Consider the following 17900-nt stretch of genomic DNA (forward strand, 5'->3'; position numbering starts at 1 on the left):
ACTCTACCACTGAGCCACCTTCCCAGCCCCCTCTTTTTATTCTTGAGTAGAACTGGCTGATGGGCTAACAACATCAGAGAAGTATGTTATAATGGGTCCAATTTGATATGCTTTGGGCCTTTGATCTATTCGTTTCAAGGATTGATGCTTTTTGGGAGGGAGAAGGGGCATGGAGCTGCAGCTGGTTTGCTCTTTGTCTGTAGAAGGGTGACGTTGGTTTGAGGTTGGTTCCATTTTTCTATGGATAAGGAATCAGCATCGGGAGACTTGCTACTGAATTTCAGTGTAGAAACCCCAAAGACTGAATCTTTAGAGAAACTACCAGGGATGCTGGCTTTGGTGCTGGTCAGAGGGGGAGCTGAAGTGCATACTATTTTATAATAAATACTAATGGAATTCCAGATCTACAATAACATTTCACATATCTAAAACAAACCATGTGCTTGTAAAAAAGTGGAAAGAGATCAACTTTAAGCCATAAATTCTTTGTAATAGAGATCCCCCCCCCCCGTTTATGTTTGATAGATACTTTTGTTTCCAGATGAATGTCAACTCCTAATTTCATAATGTATCATGGGCTTAAGAAAATTGAATTTAATAAAAGCCAAAGATGAATGGCATCCTTAAAGGTCCCAACACTTGTCTTTATTAGCAGGACAAACTGCAGGTCTCCAAACACTGCTTCTCTCCAAATGAAAGTTTAAATGAAAAGTACAGTTGTGTCACAGGTTAAATTTCATTGTGGGCCCAGCTAACATTGTTAGTAAGGCACTGGCCATATTTGTTTCCTTAGACACCAGAGCAGCCAAACTCACCATGCTATGGAACTCTTTCTATTGGGTGAGGTGTTTCTCTTAGTGGGAGGAAGGATTTACCAGCAATTAGGGAGTTAGAGCAGCCTGACTCAACTGTACCTCAGAGTTAGCTCTTGGAAATCTTGAATATTTTCTTTTTCAGGGGGACCAATATGTATGCTGTATGTGCAAGTGCTCAAATTTGTTATTCAGAGCTGAACTCCCTCTACTTGGTCTGCTTTGTAATGGTTTGTGGGAAACAGAAGAAGCCTTAGTTAATTGGGAAACGAATGTCCCCCTTGGTTCGATTGGGAGGGGAGAGATCATCTACTCTAAGCAAGCAGCCTGGCCTCCTCTTGGTCTTCTCTCTGCTTCATCCTTAGCCATTTTGCCCTTTCTGCATCTGGCAATAAACTCCTGTCAGCTTCCCCGTCTTTGGGGATCAGCCCAGGGAGACTAGGCAACCAGAACCTTTGAATTTCTTTGGCATGAATCTGAATGCCTTGATTTGGTTTGCAGCCCTGCTGTTGTGCATTAGTTTGAAATAGATGCTTGAAAAATAAGTCCAATGTTAGTGGTATATTTTGGAGGGGAGGATATGTGGCTTTCCTGGGACAAGGAGATTGACGACCTCTGTTTCCCACCCATCCATTTCCTGAGTGCAATCAGGTGTCATCAGTTGTTACTTCTCCCAGGCTGTCTCTGAAGAGAACCAATTTGCCTTGATTTTGGTGATGCTGGAAGAGTCCTCTCTAGACTGGGAGTCCTTGGGTAGGGATGTCACTGGAGCCGACTGCTGGGATCTGAGTGGGTAAAGCCCCTTTTCTTTCTCCACATGCTAATTTTACTCAGAGGACTTTTGCTTTTATTTATTTTTTTATTATTTCCTATTTGTCTCTTCCAGATGTTTTCAGGGCAGTTTTTTTTTTGTGTGTGTTGTAAACTAATTCCATTCATGTTTTAAAAATTTATGAAAGCGCTAATAAAAATGTCAAAGTGGTAAAAATGTTAGCTTTTCCTCTGCTTTGATTAAATTTTGCAAACTGTTTTTGAATATTAAAAAGCAATATTTTTTTTAGTCTCTCTCCTTGTTTTCCCTCTTCTCTCTGGTGCGCGCGTGCTCTCTTTTGCCCTCTCCCCCCTCTGGTACATCCCTCCCTTCCCAGGAGCGATGTATGAGGCGTGCTGCACAGCCAGTGTTCTGCAAGCCTGTTTGCACACCAGGACCTTGGTGCCGTGCATCTCTATTAAATAACGGAGACAAATTAATCTTAGAGACACCAAACAAATTGTCACTCCTCCTCCTTCTCTTCCATTACGTTCCAGTGGACTGGGAAGGGCTGGCTAAGTGATTGGGTGAGGAGGGAGGGAAGGTGGGGGAGAGTGTTCACTGCCTGAAAAAAAGTGGGAGGCACTAGCTCCTGGTGTTCTATTTTCTCCTTTTTGGTATCTCCTTTGGCTTTATTATTTATCTTTTGTTTTTCATAAAAATGAATGAAGATACTATTTTTTTAAACTTCTTATAGGAAAATGTGTGTGCTGCTCTAATGACTGGTTGTCTGCGTGGCTAGAGATTCAGATTCAGGCTAGGACAGGGACCTGGACAAGAGGAAAGAGGGCCTCCTCTTTTAGGGACTCAAGTCTCTGGTAGAGGACTGTCAGGAAAACTAAGGCAGATTACTGTCTTCCTTCCTCCTCCTAGAAATGGTGGGTGGGGAGGATGTCCTATTCCTAGAGCCCATGAGCCTATTAGCAGCCAGGAGGGTTGGAGGGTTAGAATCATAACTGGGCTGGCACCTTCTTTCCTAATCTTGGATTTGGCCTGCAGGAGTAATGGGCAACTTATCTTTTCTGAACTTGAAGTTATTATTTGAAATGGTTGACCAAAATAATTTACTTTTTTCCCTGTGTCTTTGGCATTTTAGGAAATCATTGAGTTCCCCATCCTGAAGCTAAATGGCCGGACCATGGAGATTGAATCTACCTTTCACATGTATGTCCAGCCTGTAGTCCATCCACAGCTTACCCCCTTCTGTACAGAGGTAAGGACTCTGGATGTGCAGCAAGGGTTGCTGGGAGAAGAGCTCTGGGATCATTGTTGTTCTGTATAGACTACTTAGGGAAAGCTTAGGTCTGATCAAGGATTAAGACAAGTGTACTTTGGGCCTAGCAATTGGCTTTTCAAGTGACTTTAGTCTGTGAAGAGTCAAAGATTCTTAACTTTTGCAACTGTGATCACTGGGCCCAGGGAGAGTAGTGGCAAAATCTGCCCCAGCTTCCCCAAATTTTCCCTTATTTTTCATCTCCATCTTTCTTGGTGACTCGACACTTTGAGTCAGGTGCTTCTGGGGCTCAGTTCTATTTCTCTTAGGACTCATTGGCAAAAGATGAAGATTTCAGGAAATATATTTATGCTTTCTTAGCTTCCACAATGTTACTATGTCCTTTAATAAGCTGGCTCTGTGTGACATAGAATATGTGGGAAAGAGGAAAGGCTAGATAAGATTGAAATGTCCTTACCTATGCTAGTATGATAGTTGGCCACCTTTTTAGCAGGTTAGTATGGACCTGTTTTACAGATTAAGAAACTGGAACTAACAGATTTTGGTGCTTGCTAGAAGAAGAGGATCTCTTGAGAATTCTTATTCTCAGGATGATGTAGAGAAGCTTTCTATAGCTACTTTCCCCTCTGCAATGTCAGGTTGTTAAATTCTGTGGTGGAATCATGAGTTGAGTAGAGATGATGAAAAAACATGGGTGTTTCTGGAATCTTTTAAGAATTTGACACTGAGGTACATTAGAGACTTCATTTATTTAGAGACCTATTTTCTACCTGGGAGCGCAATAGGAGGAGAGAAGCTTTTGAATAATCCTAAACATTTCTTTTGTGTAGAGCAGGCTGGGAAGGGCTTCCTTGGCACAAGTGGGCAGCTCAGTGGGCTTTGAGGCTGACAAAGCCCAGGTGCAAGGTCTCAAGTACTGCTCCTGGACTGAGTGCCAGTGTTTGCTGTCTTGCCAAGGTGGTCTTTGTTGCAGACACCTATCTGTGCAGGCTCTTTTGTTCCAACTAATGATGTTGTTCCTTCATTTTCTCTCCTAACATTCCTTTCTCTCTCTTAACCAGGTATGTTAATTTGTCCTTTGACTCCTTTTGAAAAACATCACCAGTTTAATGGTGATGGAAATTCCATTCCTTACAGGAAGGTTGCACTGTTCAGTTACCCATACCTTCCAGTCAGTTACCCATACCTTCCAGTAGCCTGAAAGTCTAATGTCCTTTTGTCCTTCAATGTAAGTATTGATCAGCTCTGATCCTGTTGAGCTTTTAAGGTCAGGTGAGATTGGGTATGTTTAGGGTGATATGGCAGTAGACTCTCTTGTGCTTCTCTTCATCCTCTCTGAGATCAGATTGTCTGGCAGGCCCAAGTTATAGAAAGTTTGCTACCTGCTTAGGAATGGCTCAAAGTGCTATGAGAACATGGCTCTAAGTAGAGTAGGAATTTCAGAGTATTAGAAAAAGAAGGGTTACTGTCAGAGCAAGAATATTGCTGTTGATGCTGTGTTGCTTTTTGAGCAAAAGGGAAGAAGGATTGTGAGACTTGTTAGGAAAAATTTTCTTTATCCTTGATAGTTTCAAGAACAGCTATATATAATTTTGAGGGAGTAGAAGTAGTTATTGGGAATCTTGACATGAACCCTGTTATGAACATGAAGATACGATTGTATTGCAGACATTGATTGAGTCATTCTGTCTTGGGCTTCCAGAATTCAAAACTTGACATCCAGCTCTTATAATCCATTCTTGTACATGGTGGTTACTCTACCTATACAGGGATCCCATTATCCTCCCATTATTTCATCTTGTTCTCTGAGACTCTGTTTAGGGTTATTTTCCTTGGGAAGCTTTCCCTGATCCCAAGCCTGGCTTGTGCTTACTTCAACATGGCACTAGTCTGATCTATTTTACTTTAGCTAAATACTTGTCTCCCTACCAGACCACAAGCTCCTTGAGGGAAGAAACTGAACCTGATCCATCTGCCCCATCTTTAAGGTCTAATACACACTAAGCACTTGATGCATGCTCCTTACATGAATAGGTATTGTAAAGGAGTTATTCACTTCTCTCCCCAAAGCAACTGCACTACTGACGTGCTCTTTTGAGTAAGTAAAATCTCTTTGGAAAACTCCAGATTACCTTAATGTTGCCCTGTTTCCATACAAGTGGAACTAGGTCACAGAAAAGCATGGATAGAAAATGGGAGCTATTAGCCTAAGACTTTATCCACTGGAACTAGCTGTTGCGGGCCTAGTGGTGGAGATCATTCTAACCAGAGAGGATGTTTCATTATTAAGTGTAAGCAACAACCCAAACCTCCAGATTGCACCTAAGTAACTCTTCTGGCAAGATTTTCTTTCTAGTGCCCAAGAAGTTCTTAAGACTCTTAACCTGTATGTGTTAAGAGGTGTGCGCACATATAGATGTAAGCACATGATTGTATGGAGAAAGGAATGGGTTCAATGTTGGACAGCAGGAAGAGGATTTTGCCTTAGTGAGTTTTGTTTTTGTTTTTGGTGGTACTGGGGTTTGAACTAAGGTCTTCATACTTGGTAGGCAGGTACTTAGCCACTTGAGCTATACTTCCAGCCCTTTTTGCTCTGGCTATTTTTGAGATAGATCTCATTTTTTTGCCTAGGTTCAGTGTAGCTGGGATGACAGGCATACCCCATCACACCCAGCTTTTTCGGTTGAAATGAGGCTTTGTGAAATGCTTTCCTTTGGCTGCCCTTGAACTATGATCTTCCTGGTTTCAGCCTCCTTGAGTAGCTAGGTTTACAGGTATGAGCTACCGGTGCCTGGCTTGAATGAGTCTTTATCCCATATGCAAGCACTCTTACTTCTCTAAGGCACATATTCTTAGTCTTCTTGAGGTCCTTTCTTAGTTCCAAGTGATTGCTTGCATAGAGATGTAATTCTAACAGAAATAAGGAGGAGATACCATTAATTCTTTCTTGAGCCTCTTCTATCCTATGACCTCCAAAATCTTCTACAGCTCATCGTATTTCTGTCAGTAACAGCTGAGCTGTTGCCTTGCCTAGTCCCTGACCATGTGTGGTGGTTTTGTTTTGATTTGGTTGTTGTTATCACAAAAAAAAAGAGAAAAATGCTCATTTTGTTAAATGTCAGTGAAGGGCTTTGTTTTGCACCGGTACTTACAAAGGGTGAGGTTTATTGGTCTCTTTGTCTGAAGAGAAAGAGTAGGTCTGATTATCAGATTGCACACCAGAGACAAGTGCTTATGTAATCAACAAACTGTCTTGGTGTCAGAATACGATTGTGTTGAAGATAAACTGTGAAAGGAGAAAGCGCTTAAAGCGCTGGATGCTGACATGGTATTGGCACTGAGTTTCCTGGGCTGCTTCCTGTAGTTGGCAATGTTTATGATGAAACTAACTCATCCCTGGACAAAGCCCTTGTGTGGGTAGGGGATCTCAGGAACGAGCCATGTTATCAGTTAGGGTCAAAAGCCCCTCGCCTTGTGGTTTCAGAGTCTGGTGAAGTGGGAGTTAATCTGTAATCCCTCAGTGAAAGGAGCCACAGAACACACATTAATTCTTCCTCTCACCTCTCCTGCTTTAAGTGGTTAAGGTCTCTGAGCCCTGTTTAGCCTGTGAGCCCTGGTTCTCAGCTTAATAATACTTGGCTTTGCTCTAGTACTTTTCATTGTGAGAATGTGAAAGCTTTTTACAAATATATATTAACCCAAGTAGGAATGGGATTAAACTGTAGCAAGAAGGATTTAAGTTAGTCCTAGGATAGAACTTCCACTATTAATTTTATACAATTGTCTCTTACTAACTGCTTCTTATATGTCTTACATGTTGTTAGCATCAGGTAGAGGTACTTTTACCCCTCTTCATCCAGTTCATTGGGAGAACAGGTAAGAGGTTATTCATTCTTGGATGGATGAGTACATCCTTCTAGCAATTCCCTCCCCCCCTTCATGGGGCATCAGATCTTCCCCCTGCAAGGATGTATTTACTTGGACCATTGCTCAGGCCTCTATATATTGATAGGTTGAGTTCAAATCCTCTAGAAACTCAGTGGAGAGTCATGACTGGCTGGGCCATCAGTAAAAATGCATGTTTTCTAGGAAGCAAAGAGAGGATAGGAGCTGATCTCATTCATCTCCTCCCAGGCTGATGATACTGGGGTTGCTGACCCTAGCATCTGTGAAAGCTCAAGATGCTGGAGCCCTACCTTCAGCCCTAGGTGGGAAGAAGTCTATATAGTGAGGAATTCTACAGCAGGACATCTGAGTGGTCTCCTACTTTTCCTATTAGTGAAGGTGTTTCTTATGGTGCTGAGAATGGAACTCATGCATGTTAGGTAAGCACTGAACCAGATATAGTGAGTTTCTCACTTATACCCATGGTTTTCCTGGGCCCAAGGCAGGTACTTGTAGCGTACACAGGTGATGACAAAACCTGTGTTTGCAAAGAGGGAGTTCTTGGTACTGATATTTTTGGTTCTGTGTATAAAGAAGACTTTTTTGAAGCCCTTTAGGATTGTATGAATTACTTTTAGTGAGAGCCAAGAGGAGCAGGTCTGACCTTGCCCAAGGAAGATCAGACTAGATACATGACGGACATTCAAACCCTAGAACTTTCCAAAAAGTAAGAATGACCGTGGGCCCTCTTTTCCACAATAGTCCTGGCCCCAGCCCTAACTCCATAATCTGAAAGAGCTTAGCAAGAGCGATCTGGGCTAGCATGCAGTGATGGTGTCTTCTTTCTTTCACTCTTTCATCTAGTACCTTGGCACAGGTAAGAAGTAGTTCTTTCTTGGAGAGATGTAATCTGGACAGTGGACCAAGCGTTGGAAATCAGTCTACTCTTGACTCTCTTTGGTCCCTTTGTGCCTGAGACAAAATGCATTGCAACTACCTGTCTGCTTGGTGTGTGGCTCTGGATAGTAGACAGGCCCTGGGTACTAGCTGTACTGGGCATAAGAGGGTACTGACAAGATGAATGCAAATTCCACAGAGGCAGTTTGTGTTTTTTGTGTGTGTATGTGTGTGTGTGTGTGTGTGTGTGTATGTTTGTTTGTTTGTGCACATACGTGCACATGTTTAATGTTCTCTGCTACATTTCTGGGTCCTAAAATAGGGTTTAACACATAGTAGGGTCTCTGAGAATAAAGGGAGAAATCCTTTTGTTCTTCGAAGATTAAAGTCTCTGGCCCAGGGTATCTCCTCATCTCTCAAACCTCGGTCCCCATCCCCCATACCCTTCTGTCTGCAGCAAACCAACCTTTTCTTCTCCTTGACTCAGGCCCTCCCTCTACTGGGCAATTCTTTGGTCTCCCAAGCAAGGAAAGGGTGTAGAGGTGCCAGCCGGGTGGGCATGCTGTGGGTTAAAGCTTTGCGAAACAACAGTGTAGTTAATCTTTCTAATTTATTTTCCTTTTAGACCATGGGAAGTCTGTAGGCAGCAGCTGTTACCCAATTAAAATACAGATTAATATAAAAACAGTTTCTGGAATATAAAATAGAGTGGCTGTGTCCTTACACTTCCTTAAAATACCACCTAATAATGACTTGATGAACTACAGAAACCCACCTAGAGGAACTCAGCGTTCTTAAAATGAAAATTTCTTCCCTAAAAGGTGTGTATTACCATTCCATGTAAGTCACTATGAGAAAATAACCTCCCCTCTTAGAGCTGGCAGTTTCTGTGAGTTGGGTATTTGGTATTCATTAAGAGTAATTATAGTTTAATTGGATTTTTAAACCCCTTCTCCCCACTTCAACAAAAAAGTTGTTTCCAAGCAAACCCAAGACACTACTCTTTCTGGAAGTAGTCCAGGACATGTTGGGCATAGTGATTTCTAGTTGATATTTAAGACAAGGTGATCCTCATTCTTCACATCCTTGTAGGAAATCTGTCTCTACTCTGTGCTTAAGGACTGATTTTACTTCAAAACAAAGCAAAATAATAAGCTTGTTTGGACCTAGATTGAACCCAGAGCCTAGGCCTGTGAATCAGAAATTCTCTAGGCCAGATTTTGCACATTTTGGCTTTTTTGTCTGTTTCCCTATCCCATCATAGGTGACTCTTTTCTGCTTGACTAGTTGTTATCAAAGACTCAGGTGTGCAGAGTGAAAGCAGCTGACTGGGGGGCTTCCCTGGTTTTACAGTGACTATGGCAGGGGAGGTAGTGGACAGTGAGATTCACAGAAGAAGAAACCTGAAACCTAATGTGCCTGTCCGTATAAGCACTCTCCAAGTTTTGCAGAAACTTCTGTGAGGCTTGGAACTGAATCTACTTTATACTAATTTGTGTTAGTTATTGAGCCTGTTGAATACAAAAGTCATAAAAATCTTTTTCCCCAAAACAAAAGCTGAATCAGGTTGGGACATAACCTTGTGGTCAGTGTATGTATGTATAGCCCCATCTCAATGCAGATTTTTGTGGGTGATGCTTACTTTGTGTTCTGGGACTTTTTTTCCTAACCTAGTTCTAACCTAGTTCTCAGCCTGAAGCAATGCCAAGCCAGAGCCCTTTACAGTAGAAGAAGAAGAAAGGAAAGGAACCAGTCCAGCTTTAAGTCCCTGTGTTATGGTTTTCCACCCAAAGGCTGTTTGTCTTTCCTTTCAGCTCACCGGGATTATACAAGCCATGGTGGATGGTCAGCCAAGCCTGCAGCAAGTGCTGGAGGTAGGTTGAATGACCTTTAATTCCTGACCTCTGACCCTTTCCTGCTACCTTTCTCCCCCTCTACTCCAGAGAATGTAGCCATGTAATTTGACTATGATTATGGCTTGATTAGAATAACATTTGCTGTCACATCAGTGACATGCTGTTGAGAGTATTGAACCATTGATCTGTCATCTCCAGCTGTTCCCATCAGGAGTTACTGACTCCTGACAAGATGTCCGAGTGCTGCCAGGAGACAGGCAAAAGGTCCCAGTGCTGCTTGGCCCATGGCTGTATGTTGGAGGCTCTGGACAGCCTATGCTGGGTGGGCAGGGGAATAGGAGAGCTGAGCTGTAGTGTGGTGGGACTAGCCCCAGGGACCAGAGGTGTTTTTGTTTAGCTTTTAGTGTTGGCTTCTCGTGGCATGTGAGCACTTCATTAACTCACCCAGAACTCCCCATCGATGGCTTTTGTTTGCTGTCAGCTCCTCCAGGAGCTGCGCCGAGGCTGCCAGCCCCACTGTAGCTTGCTGCTGGATGCATTGTGCCTGTCGGGTGCAGAGGCTGCTCTGGGTAATGATTCCTAATCAGAATAATTACAACAATTGCCTATGTGAGGAAAATCAAATTAAAGACTTTAAAACCCTTGGCAGAGACCACACTTCTAGGATGTTCTCCTCAGGGAGCTGGAAAAGGTTAAGATGCTGCTTCTTGTGCTCTAGCCCAAGGGAATAGGAAAGGGCTATGCTTGGCATCAGCTTCACTCTCACTCCTTCCAGCCTAGATGTTCAGCACTGGAAAAGGTCCCCCCTCCCAGACCTGCTTGGTAGGGGGAGGGGAAAAAAGAAAAGGCCTGTGGATTTCATTAGGGGTATTTTTAAGACCCAAAGCTTGGATGTTATCATTGATTAAGAGGAAGACGAGTATCTGGAGTAGCAGCAGGGCACATCTGCATGGGAAGAGGGTAGCTTGGAAGACATAGGGCAGAAAGGTTCAAATAGCCCCCTTAGCCAAGAATCCTGTCCAAGGGATTGAGTGTTGAGCACTATTCATGGGCTCCTCATGAAGGAACAGGTCTGAAAGGCAGCTTTAGGTTTACCTAATGGCAGAGTGTACTCCCTATTATAGTGCTGAATTCTAGGCTCTTGTCAGCTTCTGGTTGAGTCATGGTTAGGGTTAGGATAGCTACTATAGATTGGAAAAAGATAAATACCTCTAAGATACCTCCCAGTCCCATTGTTGTTGTTGTTTTGGTTGTTGTTTTTGCCAGTCCTGGGGCTTGAACTCCTAGCCTGGGCATTGTCCCTGAGCCTCTTTGCGGTCAAGGCTAATGCTGTACCACTTTGAGCGACAGTGCCACTTCTGGCTTTTTCTGAGTAGTTTATTAGAGATAAGAGTCTCATGGACTTTTCTGTCCAGGTTGGCTTCTTACCGTGATCCTCAGAACTCAACCTTCTGAGTGGCTAGGATTATAGATGTGAGCCACTGATACTTTGCTTCCCATTGTTTTGGAGGAGAGATTCACTGCTATTCCTGAGAGAGTTGCTCAGCATGGGCTTCTCCTTAAAACATCAGACTCAAAGAGAAAATGGGTCTAGCAACACCTCAGCTTCATTTCCTGTCTTTTTTCCCCCTTCAGCACTCAGGGTTTTGTGCTTGCTGGGCAGCCACTCTACCACTTGAGCCATGCCTTCGGTCCCTTTTTGCATTGGTTATTTTCAAGATAGAGTTTTGCCTAGGTCATCCTGAGCGTGCAGTCCTCCTACTGGTGTTTCTATGACAGGTACATGCCAAAGTGCTCTGTCATTGATTGTGATATAGTCTTGTGATCATACCTGGGCTGGTCTCAAACTGCAACCCTTCAATCTCTGCTTCCCAAGTAACTATGATGATAGGCTTGAGCCATTGTATCTGACTCTGTTCCTTCCTTTCATGGGCTGTGGATTTTGCTCATACTTAACTTTTACCTGCTCAGGTTCTCAGTCAGTCAGAAAATAACTTTGGACTGAGAACCTCACACTTGCTCAGCTTCCTTGCTTGGTTGGCACTCTACCAGTTGAGTCATGCCTCTAGCTTGGCTTTTTGCTGGTTATTTTAGAGATGGAATCTTTTGGACTTTTCTACCTAAGCTGCTTTCAAACCATAACCCTTTGGACTCCAGCTTCCTAAGTAGCTAGGATTATAGATCTAGGATTATAGATTATAAGTGAGCCATTGGTGCCTGGCAACAAATAACTTTTTCAAACCATTTTGTGACACAGGATCTTGATAATGTAACCCACGTTGGCCTTGAACCTGACATCCTCCTCCTGGCTTCCTGACTGCTGGGATTACAGGAGTGTTCCACCACACCTGGCAGCAAATATCCATTGAGTGTCTACTCAATTCAGAGGCAATTGAGCCTCTGAATTCAGGGTGCTTATGTTTTGGTAGGGAGACAGGTGTTAAGAATATCAAATACAAAATTATCATGCCTGTATCTCTGCTTCTGTAGGTAGTAGCCACTTTTTCCTCTAAGTCCTATATTTCTTTCAATCACTTCTCTATTGCTGTATCTATTGTATTGTTATGATGATCTGCCTTTCTCCCCTTCTCAGCCTACTGTCTATTTTGTGCTAGGCACTTAACACATCATCACATTTAATTCTCAGAACAACTCTATAAGGTTTGCCAGCCTACTCTGTTTTATAGATGAAGGAAACCGAGGTTCAGAGGGGTTAAATGACTTTTAAATGACTTCCCATCAATGACACAGGCAGGATAAGGAAGAGCTAAGGATTGGAACCCAGATGTGTCTGACTTTCAATCCTGAATTTTTAACTACTATGTGATATAGACTTAAAAAAATAATCCTCCTGCGTGAGTAGAAGTGGTGATGGGATCATTTACACTGCTTCCCCATGCCTGGGATCTTCTGAAAAATAGGCAGTGCTTCATGAATTCTTTATGATAATTCTCTTGTTAGATACTGATTTTAGCATTTGTATTTCCAGTGTGAGCGCAAATAAAACCAGTCAGAGGGATGAAGGGGAAAAAAAGACATAAGGTGTGATTAGGAACAGTTTATTTCCTTGCATAAGGAATTAAGTTCAGCCTTCAGATATTTTGCTGAATTTGAATCTGTAACCAGGAAAAGGAGAAATAAAAAACTGCTGCTGGAAAAGGCCATGCTATCCACTTGCCAGTGTGACATTCCACCATAGCAAAGAGGCCTCCTCTGAAGGGAAAATGTTTTTCTTCACTTTCATTTGGTGAATAACCAGATTCACAAATTTGTTTAGTAGGAATTTGTTAGAGGGTTAAATGAGTGAGTGGGCTGTGGGCTGGAAGCCCTTCTTGGGGCATCCTGCCCTATTTTCATACATAAGGGCTATGCCTTTGAACTGGCCATATCACAACAAGGTATTTGGACTAACCTGCTGGGATCTGAAGCAGGCTTCCAGACCAAGGGAAATAGAGAGGCTCCCTCTCCCACCACACTTGGGCTCGTGGAATCTTCCCTAAGGGATTGTTCTCCAAGAGCCTTTCTGTAGTTCTTTTTTTTTTTTTTTGCTAGTCCTGGGGCTTGAACTCAGGGCCTGGGCTCTGTCCCCGAGCCTCTCTGCTCAAAGCTAGTACTCTAGCACTTGAAACATAGCACTACTTCCAGTCTTTTCTGTTTATGTGGTACTAGGGAATCAAACCCAGGGCGTCATGCATGCTAGGCAGGCACTCTACTACTGAGCCACAGTCTCAGCCCACCTCTCTGTAGTTCTAAGAGGTTAAGAGCCCAGAGCAGATAGGATTGGTTGGGTAGGATTATAATTTTCTCCTGCTCTGATTACAAGCAGCTTATCTTTATTTCATTATTGTTGCTCTTTATAGGCTCAGGGAATACCAGGAAAATCTCATCTGTTCTTGTGTACTTTTCAGAGGGTCGATGAGTGGATGGCAAAGGAAGGCCTCTTAGATCCAAACGTCAAGTCGATTTTTGTCACCTGCGGAGACTGGGACTTGAAAGTCATGTGAGTATGAGAAGAGCTCCTGTGCTGCCAGGGCTTGGAATCTGCCTTTTGGAAGTGTGAATGTTTAAGCTCACAGAACAACTAGGGTAGAGATTCCTGGGTCTTTGGGGCTACCAGGTTTAGAAGGGGGCTGGGAGCCCTGCCTTTTGCCTCTTGGAGTAGACAAATAGAGAGCCCTGTCTAGATTGCTGGGGGTGGGGCCTTCCTGCATTTGCCAAGTCTCGCTGCTCATGACAGTCCTTCTAATTTCTGGGCTACATTTTATTGCCCTGGAAGAAAACATTAAAAGAGGGTCTGGAAAAAAAAAATTAACCACACACGTAGTATTTACAGCTCAAAGTGCTTTAGAAATACTAGAAAAATCATGTAAAGTAAGTACTATTGTTATTTTATTTTGTGCCTAAAGAGACACAAAACCAGGATTCAAACCTGAGCAACTTGGTTCCACAATCCTTGCCCTTGACTAGGTACCATTTTATCTGGCAGAGAAGACCTATTGAGAGCCTGGTAGGATGAGGGAGAGCTGCTTCCAGGAAGCTGTTCAAGTCACCAGCCTCCTCTCTCCTCCTTTGTACCCACTGTTTTTCCTCTTTTGTCTCCTGATCCTGTCCTGGTTGTGGAAGACAGAACTGGCTCCTTTGCTGGGTTGACACTTCTGCATCTTGCCTGTCCTCGTGGATACCTGACTTCAGACATACCCCAGGGAACTAAAGGAGGGTGGGGGAGGGGGCACTGTTTGCTGAGAATTGATAGGATCAATACTGCTGTGTTCTTTGTGGCTGAAGCAGCAGCAAGTGTGTGTGTGTGTGTGTGTGTGTGTGTGTGTGTGTGTGTGTGTGAGAGAGAGAGAGAGAGAGAGAGAGAGAGAGAGAGAGAGAAATGTGTATAAGCCTTTTAGCATAAGGTGGATATTGGTGGGGGATGAGGAGTGACCAGATCAGGCATTATTTCTCACCAATCTCCTTTGCATACCTTTTGGTCACAGGACATCAATGTGCCTTGTAGAGGAGTCAGAAGGAATACAAGTCCCAGCACACATAAACACACTTGTACCTCATTGCCACATTCTTTGGGTTGGGTACACACACCGCACACCTCTAGGTTTGCTCTAGAAGGTTTCTGTCCTCTTGTATGATGCTCACTTGCCGGGAGATTATATAGACTGGAACAGGAAGCAGACATGAATTAGAGGAGTCTGGAGAAGACAAGGAAGGGAAAGCTGTTTTTGTTTGTGGTATCTTGCACAGCTTTGGGCCCTTGAAGGCTGGAGAGTCTTAACGTGGAGCTCTTCAGCCTAGGAGAAGCTGTTTAGATGAGGGCAGGACTTAGGCTGATTTACAAAGTTTGAGGCTCTCATGGCTCAGGAAAAGTGTGTTCGACCCATTCCAGAGGCCCAGTTATTCAGGGCAGCTTCTCTAGGAATCATGCTTTTCTAGTGTTTTTCTCTCTCTGGTATGCTCAGCTTCCACATGGCTGTATTTCAAAGTCTTCTGCTGTAATAGGGATGGTATGTACATATATCTATATGTGAAAACTTTCCTGTTCATAAGAAATATCTGGCTGGGCCTCTTAAGCTTGGAGTTGGCTCCTCCATGAGCTGGAGAGGCAGTTTCAGAAGCTGATGTCATCTTTGATTTTGGCCTACTCTGGCCTGCAGCTGCAATGCAGCCCTTGGGCCCTGTACTGTATTGCACCACAGTGGGCCCAGGACAGGTGTTGATAATGCAGGATACTATATCTTTAGAAGAAATCTGGTAATCTTGAAGATTGGTTGAGTAGTGACTCTAAGCATGTATGAAGGAAATCAAGTTATAATGAGAACTTCATTTGGTCCTCCTAACCAGTGTCTCTGGTTAGGAGGTGGTGTCTCCCTTTTATAGATGAAACCCCCTGAGGCTATGAGGTAAAGAGTTGTAGCTAAACAAAATTGAATTCTAAGACAACATAGTTTCCAGAAGAAACTAGACGGCTGATTTGGATGGGGAAGGCCAGTGATGCTCTGGAGAGGGGTGTGCGGGAGGAAGCAGCTGTCAGGTGGCAGGGTGGAGGAGCAGGGCTCTGTAACTGCCTTTTAGAATCAGGACTCCACATAACTGCTGGGAAGGCTCTTAATTAAATGTGTAACAAAATAAAAACAGCCAGAGAGGAAACCGAAGTAGTGCAGCGTGACAGTGCACAGCTTATCCGTGTTCCTGGAACCTCTCGTCAGAGGCTTGTCAGTAGCTCTCGGCAGAGCCATCACCTTTCCGTGTGCCTGGTAAAGGCTGCTGATGAGCCTGACAAGGGTGGTGTAAAATTGACACTCACAACTTGTTAGTATGTGGCTTACTTCTTATTTTGACATCCATTTCCAGATTTAACTAAGTCTAAGGAATTCAGGAAATGTTTTCATTTCACATACTCATTTCTGGAAATCATGGTTCCCTTCTCATTGCTCTCCTTGCCCCTATCCCCCTAAAGCAACTTCACATCACTTTTGTTGGAAACTGTCTGATTAGTATGGCACTGAGAAATAGAAACTGAAGTGCCAGCAGAAATTCCACTGGAGAAGAAAAAAAATCTGTTCTTGTCCTGACAAAATCATTTTGTGTCCATCTTTTGTCAAAGCCTGATGAGCTGGTACTCCCAGGTTTATGGAGCTTGATGCTATAGTATCAAGATCCTGCTAAGGTGAGTTTGGATTTAATTTTTTCTCTAAACTGTTTCAAGAAATAACATAATATGGGCTTAGTTCTTGATTAGGTTACCGTCCTTACTTGGCCTACCCTTCTTTCATCTTACTTGGTGTTTGTTGAAGCTTCCTTGGGATTTAGTGTTGTTTCTCTGCTTACCTAGGTAGGAAATGTATCTTCTAGGAGATTCTGCCTTTGGTGGGTAGGCACTTAAGACTGGTGGAGAGTAAAGAGTAAGACCTGCACAGGCCCCCACTTGAAGAACTTGAGGTTTAAAACCACAGTCTGATGATCTAGGTTTGCCAACCCTGGCTGACAGTTAGGGGGTTTTCTGTGGCTGAGAAGAGGAGCAAATCAGGAAGTGGACAAGACAAGTAGAAGAGCTTGAGGGAAGCCCAGGCCTTTGGTTCAGTTTGGAAAGAGGCTCCTTTGGAGAGAGTTGGGGTAATTGGACCCTGTACTTAGGTGGGCATGGGGGAGGTGGCTTCAGGGCTCTGCTTAGAGTCATTCTAGGAGACACTCATATACATTCAGTTTACCTTTGGGTCAGGAACTTCACTTGTTATAGGTAAGTGCTGGGCTGGTATTGGGCTTCATTTTGTTCCTGGCTTCCTGGAGGAAGAGGTAGAAGGCATGCTACGCCCACTACTTATGCTGTGTAGAGGAAGACCTGGAGCACTTTAGGTTTTAAAATGTCTAGAGATTGAAAAGTACTTGCCTAGAGTGTAGTGCCTGTTGCCGCTATGAGGAGCATGCACTTGGCAAGGTCTGTTGACATTTCCCTCCTGGCTGCAGTCAAGTGCCCCAGAGTAGTCTTGAAGAATGAGACTCCTGGTACCTGGAGTGAAGTGGCACCATGTTAGCACCATACACCCGGACAGTGTTATGGGTAGTGACTTCCCTGGGAGGGAGAGGAGTAGAATATGACTGTTTTCCTTTTGTTTTTCATACTTGCTCTTACCAGAAAGTGGGCTCATCTTTTGCCATAGCTTCAGCTATCCTCTATATACTGAGGCCTTCTAATCTTTTTCTCCAAATGACAGATTAGAACTAACATAATCCTGCTGAAGAAAAGAAATCTACTCTGCCTTTCACTTGAACTCCAAGCCTGATTATCCCAGCTACCTGTCCTGAATCTCTACCTGGATGACCACCAATGTCTTAAAACTCAGCTGTGGGGGCTGGGAAGGTGGCTCAGTGGTAGAGTGCTTGCCTTGCATGCATGAGGCCCTGGGTCCAATTCCTCAGCACCATGTAAGCAAAAAGAAAAAAGCCAGAAGTGGCGTTGTGGCTCAAGTGGTAGAGCGCTATCCTTGAGCTGAAGAGCTGAGGGACAGCGCCCAGGCCCAGAGTTCAGGCTCCACAACCGGGCCCAAAACACACTAAAAAAAACCAAAAAACCAAAAAACTTAGCTGTTACTTTCTCCCCTCAGCCTGTCCTCCATTATTCTCTTGAATAATTAAATTAGTTTTATCCACTCAGCTCTCCTAAGAAACCTGAGAATTATTATTTCTCTAGCTACCACCAGTAGTTGCCAAATTCTTTTGATTGTGCCTTGCAGAGGTTTCTCAGACCACCACTGCCAAAGTTAAGATGATCATGTTCTTCTTGATTAATGTAGTCTTCTAAATAGTGTCCTTGACTCCAGTCTTGCTACTTCTTTATTCCAAATTGTAGCGAATTATGTCAGACTACTGTCTAAGCTGTGACAAGCTTCATCCTTGTCCTCAAG

At 43.5% G+C, this 17900-nt stretch overlaps 1 protein-coding gene across 9 annotated transcripts in view; it reads left to right on the plus strand.

The window, feature by feature from the left end:
• Positions 1–17900, plus strand: part of LOC138803420 (ERI1 exoribonuclease 3) — a 134823-nt gene that overhangs the window by 32182 nt on the left and 84741 nt on the right. For all 9 annotated transcript variants that reach the window (XM_069987398.1, XM_069987401.1, XM_069987403.1 and 6 more), the window contains 3 exons: positions 2720–2836; positions 9454–9513; positions 13404–13495. In XM_069987398.1, the coding sequence (XP_069843499.1) occupies positions 2720–2836; positions 9454–9513; positions 13404–13495 (269 nt within the window). The remainder of the gene's footprint in view (positions 1–2719; positions 2837–9453; positions 9514–13403; positions 13496–17900) is intronic.

Source organism: Dipodomys merriami, unplaced genomic scaffold (genome assembly GCF_024711535.1).
Source record: "Dipodomys merriami isolate MVZ:Mamm:240054 unplaced genomic scaffold, mDipMer1.0.p SCAF_34, whole genome shotgun sequence".
In the NCBI taxonomy this organism is placed as follows: domain Eukaryota; kingdom Metazoa; phylum Chordata; class Mammalia; order Rodentia; family Heteromyidae; genus Dipodomys; species Dipodomys merriami.